The 14,826-nt window shown below is 32.8% G+C and overlaps 1 protein-coding gene across 2 annotated transcripts in view; it reads left to right on the top strand.

Annotated features, from left to right (window-relative positions):
* Nucleotides 1-14,826, top strand: part of DCDC1 (doublecortin domain containing 1) — a 477,869-nt gene that overhangs the window by 103,970 nt on the left and 359,073 nt on the right. The window contains exons 8-9 of one of the 2 annotated variants that reach the window (XM_055549197.1): nucleotides 6,532-6,698; nucleotides 7,053-7,458. In XM_055549197.1, the coding sequence (XP_055405172.1) occupies nucleotides 6,532-6,698; nucleotides 7,053-7,118 (233 nt within the window). In that variant the 3' untranslated portion in view covers nucleotides 7,119-7,458. Of the gene's footprint in view, nucleotides 1-6,531; nucleotides 6,699-7,052; nucleotides 7,459-14,826 lie in introns of those variants that run through there. The other variant, XM_055549196.1, reaches the window with a different exon arrangement.

Below are 14,826 nucleotides of genomic sequence, written 5' to 3'. Positions count from 1 at the left end.
AAATTGAGTCCACAAAATACTTGTATTTTCAAAGACACATACACTATTATTTCTGTTGAGGGGAAAAACAAGACTCAAACAATAGAGTCCCAGCTTACTTCTACTTGTATAAATCAAGTTATTTAAATGAATGAATTGTGTATGCTGACCTGTTCTACCAATGTGCTACTGGGGATGTATGAAAAAAAGATGTGCATGGTGGTGGAAGTAGAAAGAGGCATAAAGCGTATTGGAAAACTACCAAATGTCCCCTGCAAATGGGCCCTATTCAGAATCAGTAAGCGTATGATGAGTGAAGTGGTTTTGAATATCGCCTTTAGATTCCATGCTGTTACAAGGCCAGCCCTGAACATGGCAACTCTTATTTCCACACACAGTACCTCTTCACTCTCAATTTAACCCCAAAATCTGATGAACCCATTACTCCATACTTGATTTCATGGAACAAGGAGTAGATATAGTTACAAATGATCAATCACAAGCCGTGAACCAAAGCAGCAAGGCATTAACAATTCACACCATTTCGGTCCACTTGCTCAAGCAGAAGATGTGCCAGCATATTTAATGCACAGCTACTTCGTTCAGTTTAAGAAAAGACACGACTCAGGCTGCATTTTCAAAACAGAGGAGACTTCCTAAGATTTCATACTTCCAAGCCCCAATGTCACCATTCACTCACATATCAGCAATTAAATAACCAGGTGTTCCATAAAGGTCACAATGTCTGAATTAAAGTTTACGCAGGTAAAACCAATACAACCTATGAAATTCTCTGCCCCCCCAATACATCCCTGTTCTGTTGATCCTATCATACAAATCAATGTCTCTTACAGCAAGCAGTATTGTAACACTGTAGACCCCACAGGCAATATGCCGTCAGTTTAATAGGATCACTGAAAAACTAAAGCAGCTGTGAAAGATTGCTCTAAGTATAGCAATCGTGTGCTTGTCATTTTGTTCAGTGGAGGAAAAATCCAAATTTGGATAGGCATTGGTATTTAAGAAAACAACTGCTAAATCTTTTCTCATGAGTACCTTGGGGACAATAAAATTTGACATATAGCATGTAAACAAAAGTACACAGCAGCTGTTGGTTTGGTTTTGTTTGAATAAAAATATACTGATATAGATCATTCAAAGTATGCCCTCCATCATTCAATCTTCCCAGCAGACCATGCTTTTGAGTGGCGTCTTCTGGTTGTTCTTGGACCAGGAGTTTTCCAGCTATTACATAAAGCTGGATAAGGAGCAGTAAAACCCATACATACCTTGGCACTAGCTCAGACTCCCTCCAGGCCTGCTTCCTGGACGGGAAGCTGTCAGTTCTGAGTATCTTTTAAGAACTCACCTTGTATCATACAAAAAAGACTTTTTAGATCAACTTTATTAACAAACATTTTTAATTGAACTAATGGGAAATTTCCAAATGATGTCCTGCTAACAATAGTGAGTATTTTTGAGAACTGAGATCTGAAATTTCCTGCCAAGTAGCATATAATAGTTTTTCTGTGGGTAAGTATGCTTTGGGCACTGTCTTTTTTTTTCACAGTCTCATGTATTCTGACTGCAATGTGAAACTTATGATTCTGGGTATTTAATTGGCATGAATTTTAATTTTTAATTGGAAGCAAGCTACTAAAGCACTTATTTCCAATGCTTTTTGAAAATATATTGATTGGAAAAAATCCTCTTTTTAGCTTTCTACAGTAGATTCAAATGGAATGCGCGAAGTGTCTCTTTAAATGTCAGGTGTTGCTTTTGGAGAGAGACATATATTCCCTAGGTATAAAAATTGACAGGACATTCCAGTCTGTATCTTCATAGTGAGTTCTATTAGGTTTATCTTTAGAGGAATTTTTGGCTCCTTGTCAAAAATTCTTGTACTGTGTCCATCATGAATCCAAATAAGCTCAAGCTTCTTATCTGTGATATATAGGTCCTCTTGAAGGTTGAACAGTTTCGTTTCTCATGAATAGCTTATGAACTCATTGTGTTTGGAGTTCTTAGAAGGAATTACCCTTATTTTTTAAAATAGCTATTTTGACCTTAATCTAATATTTTATTGCTCTGTTATTTAAGTTTTATTGTGTGCCTTTTCCCATAGTAGCATGATTAAGGATTTTCCAGGACTTTTAAAATATCCAGTTCTGGTCTTCTCCTGGCTCTGTGTGTGTGTGTGTGTGTGTGTGTGTGTGTATGTGATGTGTACTCAGTCATGTCCGAATCTGTGACCTCATGGACTATAGCCTGCCAGTCTCCTCTGTCCATGGAATTTTCCAAGCAAGAATACTGAAGTGGGTTGCCATTTCCTACTTCAGGGGATCTTCCCGACCCAAGGATCGAACCCATGTCTCTTGCATCTTTTACATAAGCAGGTGGATTCTTTACTATTGTTCCACCTGGGAAGCCCTTTCTCCTGGCTAGTTAATGCTTCATTGCCAAAATTGTATTGTTTTTCTTCTATGTTTATTTTCTTCTTTAGTGTTCAAGATCATTTTATAAGAGAGTTTAAAATAAAACCATTGTACATACGTTAATTATGCTTTAAAATTCTGGAATATTTGTATTTATCAAATTTTCATTAAATTTTCATTTGGTCACAGAAAGTTACAGATTCTCAATGATTATGTGTAGTTGTACTCATGGTCTCAAAAGTTACCTAAAAGACTGCCCACAGTATATCCAAACATGCTATTCATTTATCCGGTAGATAGTTACTGGGTGCTGCTTTTATCAAACTGAAAAACACCATGCCTTCAAACTCCAAAGTTTTTATGATTTACTGAAGGATGAAAGTAGTGAGTGGAGAATATGAGGACCAATGCAAATCAATAAGGGAAAAATAAAATATAAACAATGATCTGGGAAAGGTAGAGGATAGAACAATTTAACAACCTGGGAAATTTTGCCAGAGGAAATGATAATTCCTATGAGCCTTGGAAGACAAGGATATATTAACAGGTGGGAAAAATGGGGGGAAGAAATGCAAGGGAAATAGAACAGCATGTTGATAGTTATGAAATTAATAGAGCTACTACTTTTAATCATATGACCCATTTGCTCATAATACTTAGTACTTGCTGTGAGCAGTGAAGTTACTCCTTTTGACCACATGATCTATTTACCCAACATCTTCAACTCCACACCTATTGAAATTGGATTAATTTCAATTTTCCTATAGTCCTGACTTGAGAATAAATAAAGTGGATAAAATGGATAAAAATCATCCATATAACTTCACCTTTACAGTGATGGAAATGATCCCAACTGAATGATCACATTTGACTGATTATACTTATTGATAGATTTAAGGGATGATTAATTTCCAAATCATGTATCTAATAAAAATGTTGAGGACTTGTTTAACAGAATTATTGAAATTACCAGAAAGCAAGATTCTGTAAAGGAGCAAAGAGGTTGAACACTTGTAATAAAGGCCTCAAATGTAAGAAGAAATGCTTTGTTATTCATTTCTTGCTATGCACACAAATATATATTAAAGAAATACAGGATAATATAAGCCAGCTACCTTCTTGAATGAGGTCATATTTCTGAGTAGAATTTGAAAGAGAAACTCATGGTTTACATACAAAATAATATCCCAGAGTTCATTCCTGGGAAAGACATATTTTTTCATTGAGGATCTATAATGGGCTTTGCTAGCTCATAGCAACATGTAGGATTATGCTCTTTCCAATGTTGAAAAGTGTCTATTGTCCTTTCTAAATCAGTGCCCTTATTTCCTGCACATCTATATGCAATAGTCCTCTTTAATAGAATGAAGTTTTGCTTCAGAAACAGAGAAAGAAGAACTGAACATAAAAGAGTTAAAACCATTGGTTAAGAACAGATATGAGTTTTTGGTATAGACTATTATGAATATCCACTAAAATACATAATAAATAATTCTCATTAAAATCTATGGTTGGGGTTGAAAAGTCAACTTTCTCTTTTTTAAAAAATTAATTATTCTATTATATTTCAAAACTGTCATCTTAGGCCAAGTCTTCTTTTTTAGGGAGAGTTCTTTTATTTGAACTGATTAATAAGTTTTATTTTTCCAATATATTAGGCTTATTTATACTTCCTTTCTAAGTGCTTAGACATATCATTTTCTTATGTTTTCTGTACCTTCCTAGTTAGTGGAAACATTGTTTGTTCTTGGAGTGTGCTTTGTCTTCCTTTTCAAGAAGATCATCAAAGTTACTAGTTTGCAGCTTCCAAAAAGAAAGAGCCTTCTAATCCCCAGTTCAGAGGCTAACCTTTATTAGCGCTCTTGTGGTTATAATGAGGACCCTGCTTCCAGCAGGGAGATTCTGGAATACTGAACAGATTATTCAACAAGTTCAGAGCAGATTCTGAAGTCCCTTATAAAACCTGCTTGTGAATACTGCTTTCTTTGCTTTGCTATTTCTGGTTTCCATAGTATTCCTAATTACATAAATCATGTGGAGCATGGGAGCTCTTTTCCATCCTATATCAACTCTGACACTGCTTACATTTTGATATAATTTGTATTTTTTCATAAGCTGTATTTTTTTTTCTTAAATTCTTATGGAAGGTACAAACCCTGAAAAAAATGTATAGAGTTTTGTGTTAGAAAATATATTAAATTCTTCTTTGGAATCCTTTGGGCTGACATAAAGAATTTGAAAGTTACTTTGTGAAAAGCATGGATGAATAAAGCTATAAAGACTAGAGAATTTGATAAAGTGTTCTTAGATTTACCTTCAAGATTAAATCTTATTTGCTTTTTGGATTACTTAAAATTGTTTTTCAATTTAACAGCTATTTATGTAATGCCTTTCCATGTACAAAAACTGTACTAGGTTGAATGGGTGCATCAATTAAAAGTTTACAAATTAAAATTCAACACATAGTAATATATGAATTTGTAGCTAACTGAAAGCTTTGATGATTCTTAAACTGGGTTTCTTTAGGAAAAATTATAAGCCAAATTGAAGAGTTACAATTCTAAAAATAAGTTTACTTCTCTTTTTATTTCTTTAGTAATACATATGACCTAATATATTTCTTTTAAAGTTTGAGATAACTGTTGTGATCAAACTTATAGAGAAGAGCAATTGCTTCAGGAGGATAATAGTTTTGATATGTGAATTTCAGGAATTAGTTTCTCAGGCTGGTGAGTGAATTTCATGCACACATCTAAAGATTCTAAATAATCATTGGATCATGATTTCTTTTTAACTTTATTTATAGTAATCTTAGAAAATCTTAAACTCTATTTACAACATTTCCTTTAGTGATGAATATGTTAGAAATAATTTAAATTGCACTTTGGTAGAGAGCTGCAGAACTTAGTGCCATAAAAGGCATAACTTTTTTACTAAGAGCAAAAATCAGCAGAATACCAGTAGCAAAGGCCATTTGCATAACTCAGCCACTCTGCAGCTCAGCTGAACCTAATTGTAATTCAATTTCCAGATTGCTATGCTAGGCCTCTCTGCATAAAATATGCAACATATAACATAACCAATGGCACGGACCTATTTTCTTTGCTGGTGATCTATCCAATTTCTTTTCCAGTAGAAGTATGTATTAGAAGAAGGTCGCCAAGCCATATAGTTATTTTGTATGTTTATGTAATGTCACATGTATACACTTAAAGACAAAGTTAAAAAAATGATATCCTTTCATCTTTCTGGATTCTCAAGTGTGCCTAAGATTTTTAAAGTTTCTTTATTTCTGGCATTTCAGTGGGAAATTAAATCTTGAAAAATGTTAGCTAGCTGCCATGTTATTTGCCTATTTTACACTAGAAAGATTTTATAAGCTAATTGGGTGAAAAAATGTATAAACATGTCTGTCAAGTCCATATGGATGTTGCAATACAGGCCCACAAGTAAATATCTTCTATCTGTTTACAAACCATGCACTGGAATAGCATCCCTAAATCTTTGACCAGCTTATGTCCCAGAAGCTTAAAAACAAAAGGTATGTATGATAAAATGCTTGCTTAAGATTCTCCCCCTTATTTTTAAACAGCCTCACCACTTTGTTTTATGGGTTATTTAAGCGATGGCAGTGAAAAGACTTGAATAGGATGGTTTATCAAGGTGTGGATTATATTTTATGAATAATTCCCAGATGTGATGTTTTAGTTATATAGACTCCTCTATGGGAAGCTATATACTGAAACAACATGGATCGTACAATTTTATCAGGACAATGCAAGTAGATTTCAGCAAGGTTGGTTCCAACTCATCTGTGATAAATGAGAAGATAAGGCAATCAGTGCACACCATGACACTCTGTGCAGCTAGTTAGGCACACTTCAGAACTATTCAGGTGTGCTCACAAAGCTTATGAGTCTTGCATGGGGGGCTGTCTCAATATAAATACATCCTTCATGGTGGCCACTAGTAATGCAGGAATTGCCTCTCTAAGACTTAACCCAGGTCAGATATAAATAATAGATGTTAAGAGTTAGCTCTGGCATTGGGGCTGTGTTCCAGGCAGTGTATTTCGTTTGGGTCAAAAGAATTTATTTTCCCTTATTTTCTCATATAGTTCCTGTGCTTGAGAAATGCCTGCAAAATTCCATCACACCTTTACGGGGACCAGTTTGGGTCTCTAAGGGAGAAGGTTTCAGCCCCTCAGGAGCTAAGATGTACATCCAAGGAGTTCTTTTGGCCTTGTACCAACGATTAAAATCTGCAAAAAAATATTCTAAACAGGTGAGTCATCCCTCTTTAAAAACTGCTTTATTGTATGTTTTAAAATGTACTTGGGTGTATAGAGGCAATGATTGGCATCATGTCATAAAAGAACTGTGACATGTATTTCATGAGCTTAGTGCCCATTAGGGAGCCAAAATGCTTCTTCTGTAATCTCAAAGACAACAATAACGGGGCTAATTGTATCTATCTTTTGGTGTGGGATGTCATATGTGTCATCTTTCCTTGCTGCACACTGCGCAAAACGAAAGCAACTCCTTATGTGGAAATTCTATAGACAGTTACTTTAAATAAGAAAGTGAATAGCTCCTATAGCATTTAAGTTTTAAATGACCCCCCTTCTGTTTTTTCCAGTATGAAATCATACTTAATGTTGTAGAAGATGGGCTAAAACATAACCAGTCATATTCTGGGAGATGAAATTGGAAATTAACTTCATGTTGAGTAACTTAATTCATTTATACTTATTTCACTTGTATATTTCCAGACCTGAAAGTATAGAAATAATGTATTTGAAGTAGTTTAAACTAGAGATTTTCCTTTAATTTCTAAATATCTATTTCATAATTGTGAAACAGAAAGAGAAAGATGTAGATTGAGAGAGAGAGTGTGTGTGGATGTGTGTGTGTGTGTGTGTGTGTGTGATGGGAGAAGGGGTATGTGTATGAAAACTTTGAAATTTTTGAAACTACTTAGAAAGACTTTGATTTATCTTAAAGTAGAATTCTATTGTAGAGCTGAATGATTTGTGCTGTTTATAAAATAAAACTCAATTTGACACAATTTTTGAATCTTCTTTGCACTTGGTCTTAAAAAATTAGGCATGCATTTTACCACATTAAATAAGGGATAGGGTTTACACTTCTAACTGGGAGTTTCCAGTTTAGAACTGGGCACATTATCTCAGACCACAGGCTGCTAAAAAATGAATATTTTGAAGGCATCATGCTATTATTCTCTGTATGCAGGGGGAGGGGAGGTGGGACTGGTAGTCGGTCTTAGTGTTCACACAGCACCTCCTGCTGTCTAGTTAGGGGAAGAACAGCTTGTATTGACTGGAAGAAATTCTTGAACTAAGGTATCCAGAACTAGCAAGAGACATCTTCCCGTGAGAAACTTGCATTCTCAAAACATGATTGGTTTCCTAGTTAATTAATGTCAGTGTATCCAGAAAGGGTATTAATAATTATAGATAAAGCTGTTTACAATAAGAATATAAAAAATAAAAATACAAACTTATTTTTAACATTCTTTATTAAGCTAATATCATATATAAAAACTGATATAAAATATATTTTTTAAGACTAAATTATTTTAACAGAAATATTATTTCATTTTTAAGATACAATAATATACAATAACCACCAATTTAATTACAATCATGTATTTGTTATTAAACAGCTTGATCCTACTGACAGTTTAAAATTATTTAATGTTAAGAAAGCATGAGACCATTCTCCAGTGCCATAAAAGCACCATTTAAATCAAATTGAAAGAAACTTGAACATTTTCTAAGTTTTATTAAAAGTGAAGATGTTAGAGATAAGAAAAAGCTCAGAAAGTAGTTGTGGCATATTTATTTTTTCTTCCATTGTTCTAAACATTTAAAATTTAAATAGATATGAACAGTTGTACTGGATTGAAGAGGTCTTAGTATTGTGAGAAAATAATGTTTTAAGAATTACTGTTTGATTTTGAAAATTTCTTTGTGATTCAAGATCGGTGAAAAATACATTTTATTAAAATAAATATTAAATGTAAATGTGAAAAATTTAACATTTTTAGCACCTCTAAATGTCTGATCACTTGAAATTGTTTATATCATCAACATTATGACTTTCAACATTATGCCAAATTTAGGAATATTTTAAAAATCTAGGCTCTTTGCCATTTCCAACTAAACCTTTTTACTTTGCTCAGTTGTAAAAACTTAAAGTTTTTCACTCAAATTTTAATGCTTTCACTCAAGTTTTGATATGATACTTGGTTCAGTTTTATTTTATATATACAATTTATGACTTAATTTAGAATTATCTGTAATGCTCATAAAAGTCACTATAGTGGTATCATTATCATATCATCAGTGGTTATGTTTTAAGCCTGGCAATAGCTTTATTTTTCAGATTTCTTAGCAAATATCCCTCTTAGCATTAGTGAACTTTATCTGAACTGCATTTACTTCATTTGACATTAGGGATAGACCTTTTTATTTAGTTTTATATAAGATTGTGTTTGGTAAAATGGAGATGGATGCTTAATTCCTATTTCCTTAACAAACCTAAGCTTATAAATTATAGAATTATATGACCTCTTGATATCATTTCCATTTATTCCTCTTCTGAGATCATATATAAAAACAACGACATTGTTGTGCCAGGATTCCGTCAAAAGATTGTAGATGTTAAAGAGATGTTTTGGAATTCCCCAAGGAAATTTCTTTTAAATAAGTTGTGATAATAGAGATAGCTTTAAAAGAAAAGTCAGAGCTACTGGTTTTATGTTTACGAACTTACTCACTTTTCAGTTTTTAACTTTAACTTGGGTATTACAAGCATGCAACTGACTTAAGCCCACTACATTAGTATGGTCTTAAAAATATACTGATTCGAGTACATAAACTGAGATATTATAGTTAGGACAGCATAAAGTCACTTGGTCTTACATTTATCACATTTATTTCCTTAAAAGTGGAAACACTTTAGAAATTGCTCAGAGCTAAGCAGAATCTATTTAATTGGTAATCTTTGAAGTAGCCTAAACGCTTTCCTATGAAATGCAGTTAACACTTTCAGCGACAGGGCCCGTTCCATCTCATTAGCATTCTTGTTATGTAGTGGTGCTGTTGGTGGGGGTGTTGAAGTAGGAATGCCATTGTGTGGAGTTCCAGTGTTTGGGGACAAACACTGCTGTGGAAGGAACGTGTGAAAAGGCCACAGTCCTGTCAGTGAATGAGGAAGGCTGTGCTTTCTGTGTGCTTCAAGCAGGGAAGCTGTCACTCATAGGCCTAACACAGCTAAACAGAGGCCAAAACACAAGCCTGCACTACCTTTTAAAATGATATTAGTGATTTTTAAACATGATCTTCTTTATTTATGATCCTCCATAGAGCTTTTAGTCGCTGTCAGTAAACAAAATATATGTCAGTCTGTTCAGCAGCAGTCAAGGTCTATAAAAGTCCATGGAACTGAGCCAGGAGGCTATATAAATAATGATTTGGATTGGTTGATCTTAAGTATGAATGTAATTTTTGAGAAATGTATATTTCTGGAAATGTCTTCCCACTTTTGATACTCCTTTGATTTTTTTTTCCCCCAAGCCATAAAATTCCTGGAGACTTTTACATCATGGATGCATAGCACTCTTCTTTTAAAATACGGTTTTAAAGGAGCTCATAAACATAGTTTTAATCATTTAAAGTGGCTCACAGTGTAGTTTAACAGGTGTTATAAGTTGCATAGTCATTTCTGAAATTGAGAGAGACACAAAGGAAATGAGTACCTAACTATAATACCTTAACAACCAACATCTTAATTGTGAAGAAAATCATAGTCCCTGTGGTAGTTAAGACATGAAATTTGAAGGAATGTTTAGTACTACTTATTTTCAGCACTTTGGAAAGAAATGATCAACTTTGAAATTGAGTTTTAGCTTGTTTGATAGCTTCATAAAAATAGATAAACAGAAAAAAAATCAAGTGTTTCTTAAAATTTGAGATATGTGTGATTTTGGCAGTATATTAAAAAATGGCAATTTTTATTATTTATATCTGAAATTGCAAGGAAATGTTTTATTTCTGTAATTTTAATTTGAAAATATGTAGTTGGGCTATTTTTAATAGATCATTGCTTAATGAAGTTTGTTGAAAACTGTAATTTTCTGCCTGAGTGATTTTTTTTGGTGTGTGTATATGGTCCTTTTTGTTTATTAATTTAAGCTAAGTACTTTTTTGAATGCTGCTATATTCTAATGTTCCATATTTGATGTGTTAGGTTTAAAAATCTCAGACACTAAATTTCTACTTCAAAAATTAGGTTTTATTTTTTAAACTGGAGCTGTACTGTAACTTTATTTTGTGGACATATAACTAGATGAGGAAATGACCATCTAACATCAGCATATATTGGTTTTGTAGTTTAAAACTGAAATGTATTTTATTGTTACATTAAACTAACTTCTACCAGAGCACTTACATTTGTTAAAAAAAATTCCCAGGTTAATGTTGGTTCACTTTACCCACGCATTTCAGTAAGTTTGATACTTAGATATAAAAGCAATAATAATAAGACTGCAATTCTATTCAGAAAAGATTCAGTTCAAAACATGCTTGAATTGCGTTAGTGCTGATTTTGTTTATTGCAAAAAGTATCTTTAAGGAATCTTTTAATTTCCCGTAAAAGAAGTGTTGAGAGTTTGTCTTTTCAGATCTGTGTTGTAGGTTAATTAAAGTCATTTATTGGTCCTAACGTTATTGAAGGAAAAACTATTCCTATTTCATTTTCTATATATACTTTTTTCTTAGTATACCAGCTACTTTTTTTCCCTAGTTTTATTGAGAGATAATTGACATCTAACATTGTATAAGTTTCAGGTATACAATGTGATGATTTTATACACTTCTATATATAGTGAAATGATCACCACAGTCGGATTAGTTAACACCTCTCCCACTTCACATAATTAACATATTTTTGTGTGTGTGTGGTGAGAACATTCAATATCTACTCTGTTAGCAACTTTTCAATATATAGTACAATATTGTTAACCATAGTACATTAGATCTCCATTTATCTATATATTAAAAATTGAGCTCTTTTCTTGATTTACATTGCCTAGAGCAATACCCCAGATATTTCAGTTTTGAACTTCTTGATGTCCTTTGAAACCGTGGAACGAAGTCTATAATATGTGAATAAATTTACTATTAAAAACATTAAAATAACATTATAAATGTTTCAAAATGAAAACTACTACTGATGGTTCTGATAGGTAATTTTTTAGACTACTAGCTTGTTTGTAGATGTGAGTGATTGTTGATTTTTTTCCCCCCTTGAAACCAAGCTGCATTCTAGTTACTTGAAGTATTTTAAGAACCTTAAACTTGTGTCTTTTTCTAAGTGTCATGCTTTGAGCAGGCCTAACATCAGTTAAATGAAGTGAAAATTGCATTCTTGTCTTGATAGAGATGAAAATGGATTTCTGGTCATGAAATAGATGTGGTTGTCACTTTTTAAAAAAGGTGTCAGCAGTTTGCTTCAGCAAGTAAGGTGCCAATTCAGTATGGCAGTAAACTTGTGATCTGAGCAATCAATAAAATGCTTCAATAACTTCTGCTTCATTACACTTATAATAAGAGGCTATAGATCCATGGCACATAAAATGTTGATAAAGAGAGTATGTGGGGACCGACTGTGACAGTGTTCTTGGAAGTACAGTAGGTGCAATATTGCCATCTAGAGTTTGTGCACAGGTAATTATTTCAGAAAGGGTGGGGAACTGACAATAGCACAAATCAAGAAAGGATATTGAATACTTTTTTTTTCCATCCTTTATCCGTGACACATTTATTTTCATGAAACATTTCATTTGATTCCCCGTAAAACTGTTCAGTTCAGGAAAAATTTTTTCAAATCTATATTTTTCTCTAATTGTCTTAGAATTATACTACCAAATGTCAAATACATATCTGTGGCTCAAAATTGAACTTTTTTTTTTTACTGTGAAAACTCTATATTAAATAATTTTCTTTGGAAAAAATTAGAGTTAAAGATTTTTCCTTTTTATAAGATAATTCAATTATGTGAAAGCAACTTTATTGACATCTCAGTTGAATACCTTTCAATTAAAAATATTATCTTTATTAATAGTAAACACTCCTTAAAAAATTGAGACCCAACTTAGTTAAAATTGGAATTTAACATAACTATATTAAAAAACTATATAAGAAAATAAACTTTCCTGCTTATGTGCTTTTGAACATTTTAATTAACTGTAAGTTCCATTTGGGGATTATTTAAAATATGTCTTCATCTTTAAATAAGCACTTTAAAAAGTATTAGTTATCACTTTATTTTTCTTATTAATTAAAAAATTATTTAATTTTATAATATGTTTTGAACGAGCTAATTTGAAAAATACATTTTGAACCTAAGCATTCCTGAGATTTTCTCCCTCTAAACTGGTGACTGAGAATGCCTGCTTCATAACAGAAACATTTTTTGAGTCTGCATTTAAGTGCTTATGATGCTTAGTATAAACTTAATATAGTATTAAAAGGCTTCCCTGATAGCTCAATTGGTAAAGAATCTGCCTGCAGTGCAGGAGACCCCAGTTCAGTTCCTGGGTTGGGAAGATCCTCTGGAGAAGGGAAAGGCTACCCACTCCAGTATTCTGGCCTGGGTTGCAAAGAGTCAAACACGACTGAGCGACTTTCACTTTCATTTTCAATATAGTATTGATGACTTAATAAGGGAAGTTAATCTGGAAAAATTATTCTCCCATTTGTCTATTTTTTAATTTGTATAGATAACTTGTATAAGCTTATTGACCTCAACCATCAGATTTCCATGAGGAAAGTAATTTGACATTAATATATTATTACTGCATTTTTCGGATATTATACTATTTAGATATTTTCTGTTCTCATATATCTATGTATGGTTGACTTCTAGAATTGTAAAAAATAAAAGTGATTGTAACATTAATTTATTTCCCTTTTATGATGAAAGTTTTATCCTCAAACATCCTAATATTTTATTTTCTCTACTTATATTTAAGTTAAAACCAACTCCTTATGATGAACTCTATTTTGAGATTTTACTCATACTGAATAGAAAATATTGCATCTTAAAACCTCCAAATATTAGCATTGTTCTGGTAAATTAAGTGAGAGGAAACCTGCCAAATTTTCTTTAAATTACTCAACCACCTACAGGTATTACTGCCTATGACTCTTTTGAAATGAGAATAAATTTTACAGAGTTACAGCAGCAAAGTGAAAGAGTGTGTTTGATAGATTCCCTGAACAGTTTCAACACCCACAGGTATTATTTGTAAGAAAACAATCATGCCGAGTCTTCAGCTGGTTAGAGAGGGCACAGCATTCTATCTTCACCTGACATCCTATCTGTTCCGTTAGCATCCTGGGCCGCCTGCCTGCCGCCCCCTCCTCCTGGAACAATAATGCTCACTGAGAGGTTTGTGTGAATGGACAAGAATATGAATTCTTTTTCCTTGAAGAACTAAGGCATATTCTTAGGGGAGAGGAAAACCAACTATCTTAAGGATTGACTAGTATTTCCTATTTTCTATTAAAACCCATCAATGTTGTGAGTGATTGATAGTTTAAGGCTTTGATTATTAAGTCTGACTAATGATTGATAAAAGGGAGACTCTTAAGTGTAAGCATGTTGGAAATAGTTGCTTTGCTTTATTTTATTAAGAGACATGTAATGGTTTTCTCTCACCTGATGTTAATAGTGTAGCTTGAATAAACCTCATTCCTAACACATATTACTGATTTTTAAATAACATAATTCATTATTTGTTTATATTTTATACATGTAACAGCAGCTGAAAATGAGTATAACATGAATTTATTATTCTCTTCAGTCAAATTTTCTCATTAACTCTGTCATAATATCAATTTTACATAATTTCCTAAAAAAAAAAAATAGTATCCTGTTACATTTAAAAAGGATTTCAGGTTCCTAAACAAAGCCAATCAGGAATGGAAAAAGAATAGAGCAAGACTCCATTCATCAACACTTAATATATATCACTAGGAAATACATGTTGAAAGTATCAGAGAACAGATAGCATCAATAAAAGGCTCTCGAAGGGTCCTAGTGTTCAGGCTTCTGCAAGCCACAGGTGAGTTATATCTTCCAGAGCTGTACTGCCAGCTGGCCTCATGTGGTTACCATAACGACCTCTTCACTGAAAATTCTATTGGACAATTCTGTGGTTGGAGGAAGAAATTCACCCTAGATATCCTAATTATACTTCTGACATTGGTTTCCATATTTCATGACTAACAAAATAACAAAGGATCTTTTAACATGATCTGGTTTTAATTCAGTATTGGGTAGACAAGGTAATCAAGTTTTCACAAAACAAAATTGTGAAACAC

The sequence above is a fragment of the Bubalus kerabau genome, chromosome 15 (genome assembly GCF_029407905.1).
Source record: "Bubalus kerabau isolate K-KA32 ecotype Philippines breed swamp buffalo chromosome 15, PCC_UOA_SB_1v2, whole genome shotgun sequence".
NCBI classification, from domain to species: Eukaryota; Metazoa; Chordata; class Mammalia; order Artiodactyla; family Bovidae; genus Bubalus; species Bubalus kerabau.
This window is presented reverse-complemented; position numbering and strand designations above follow the sequence as displayed.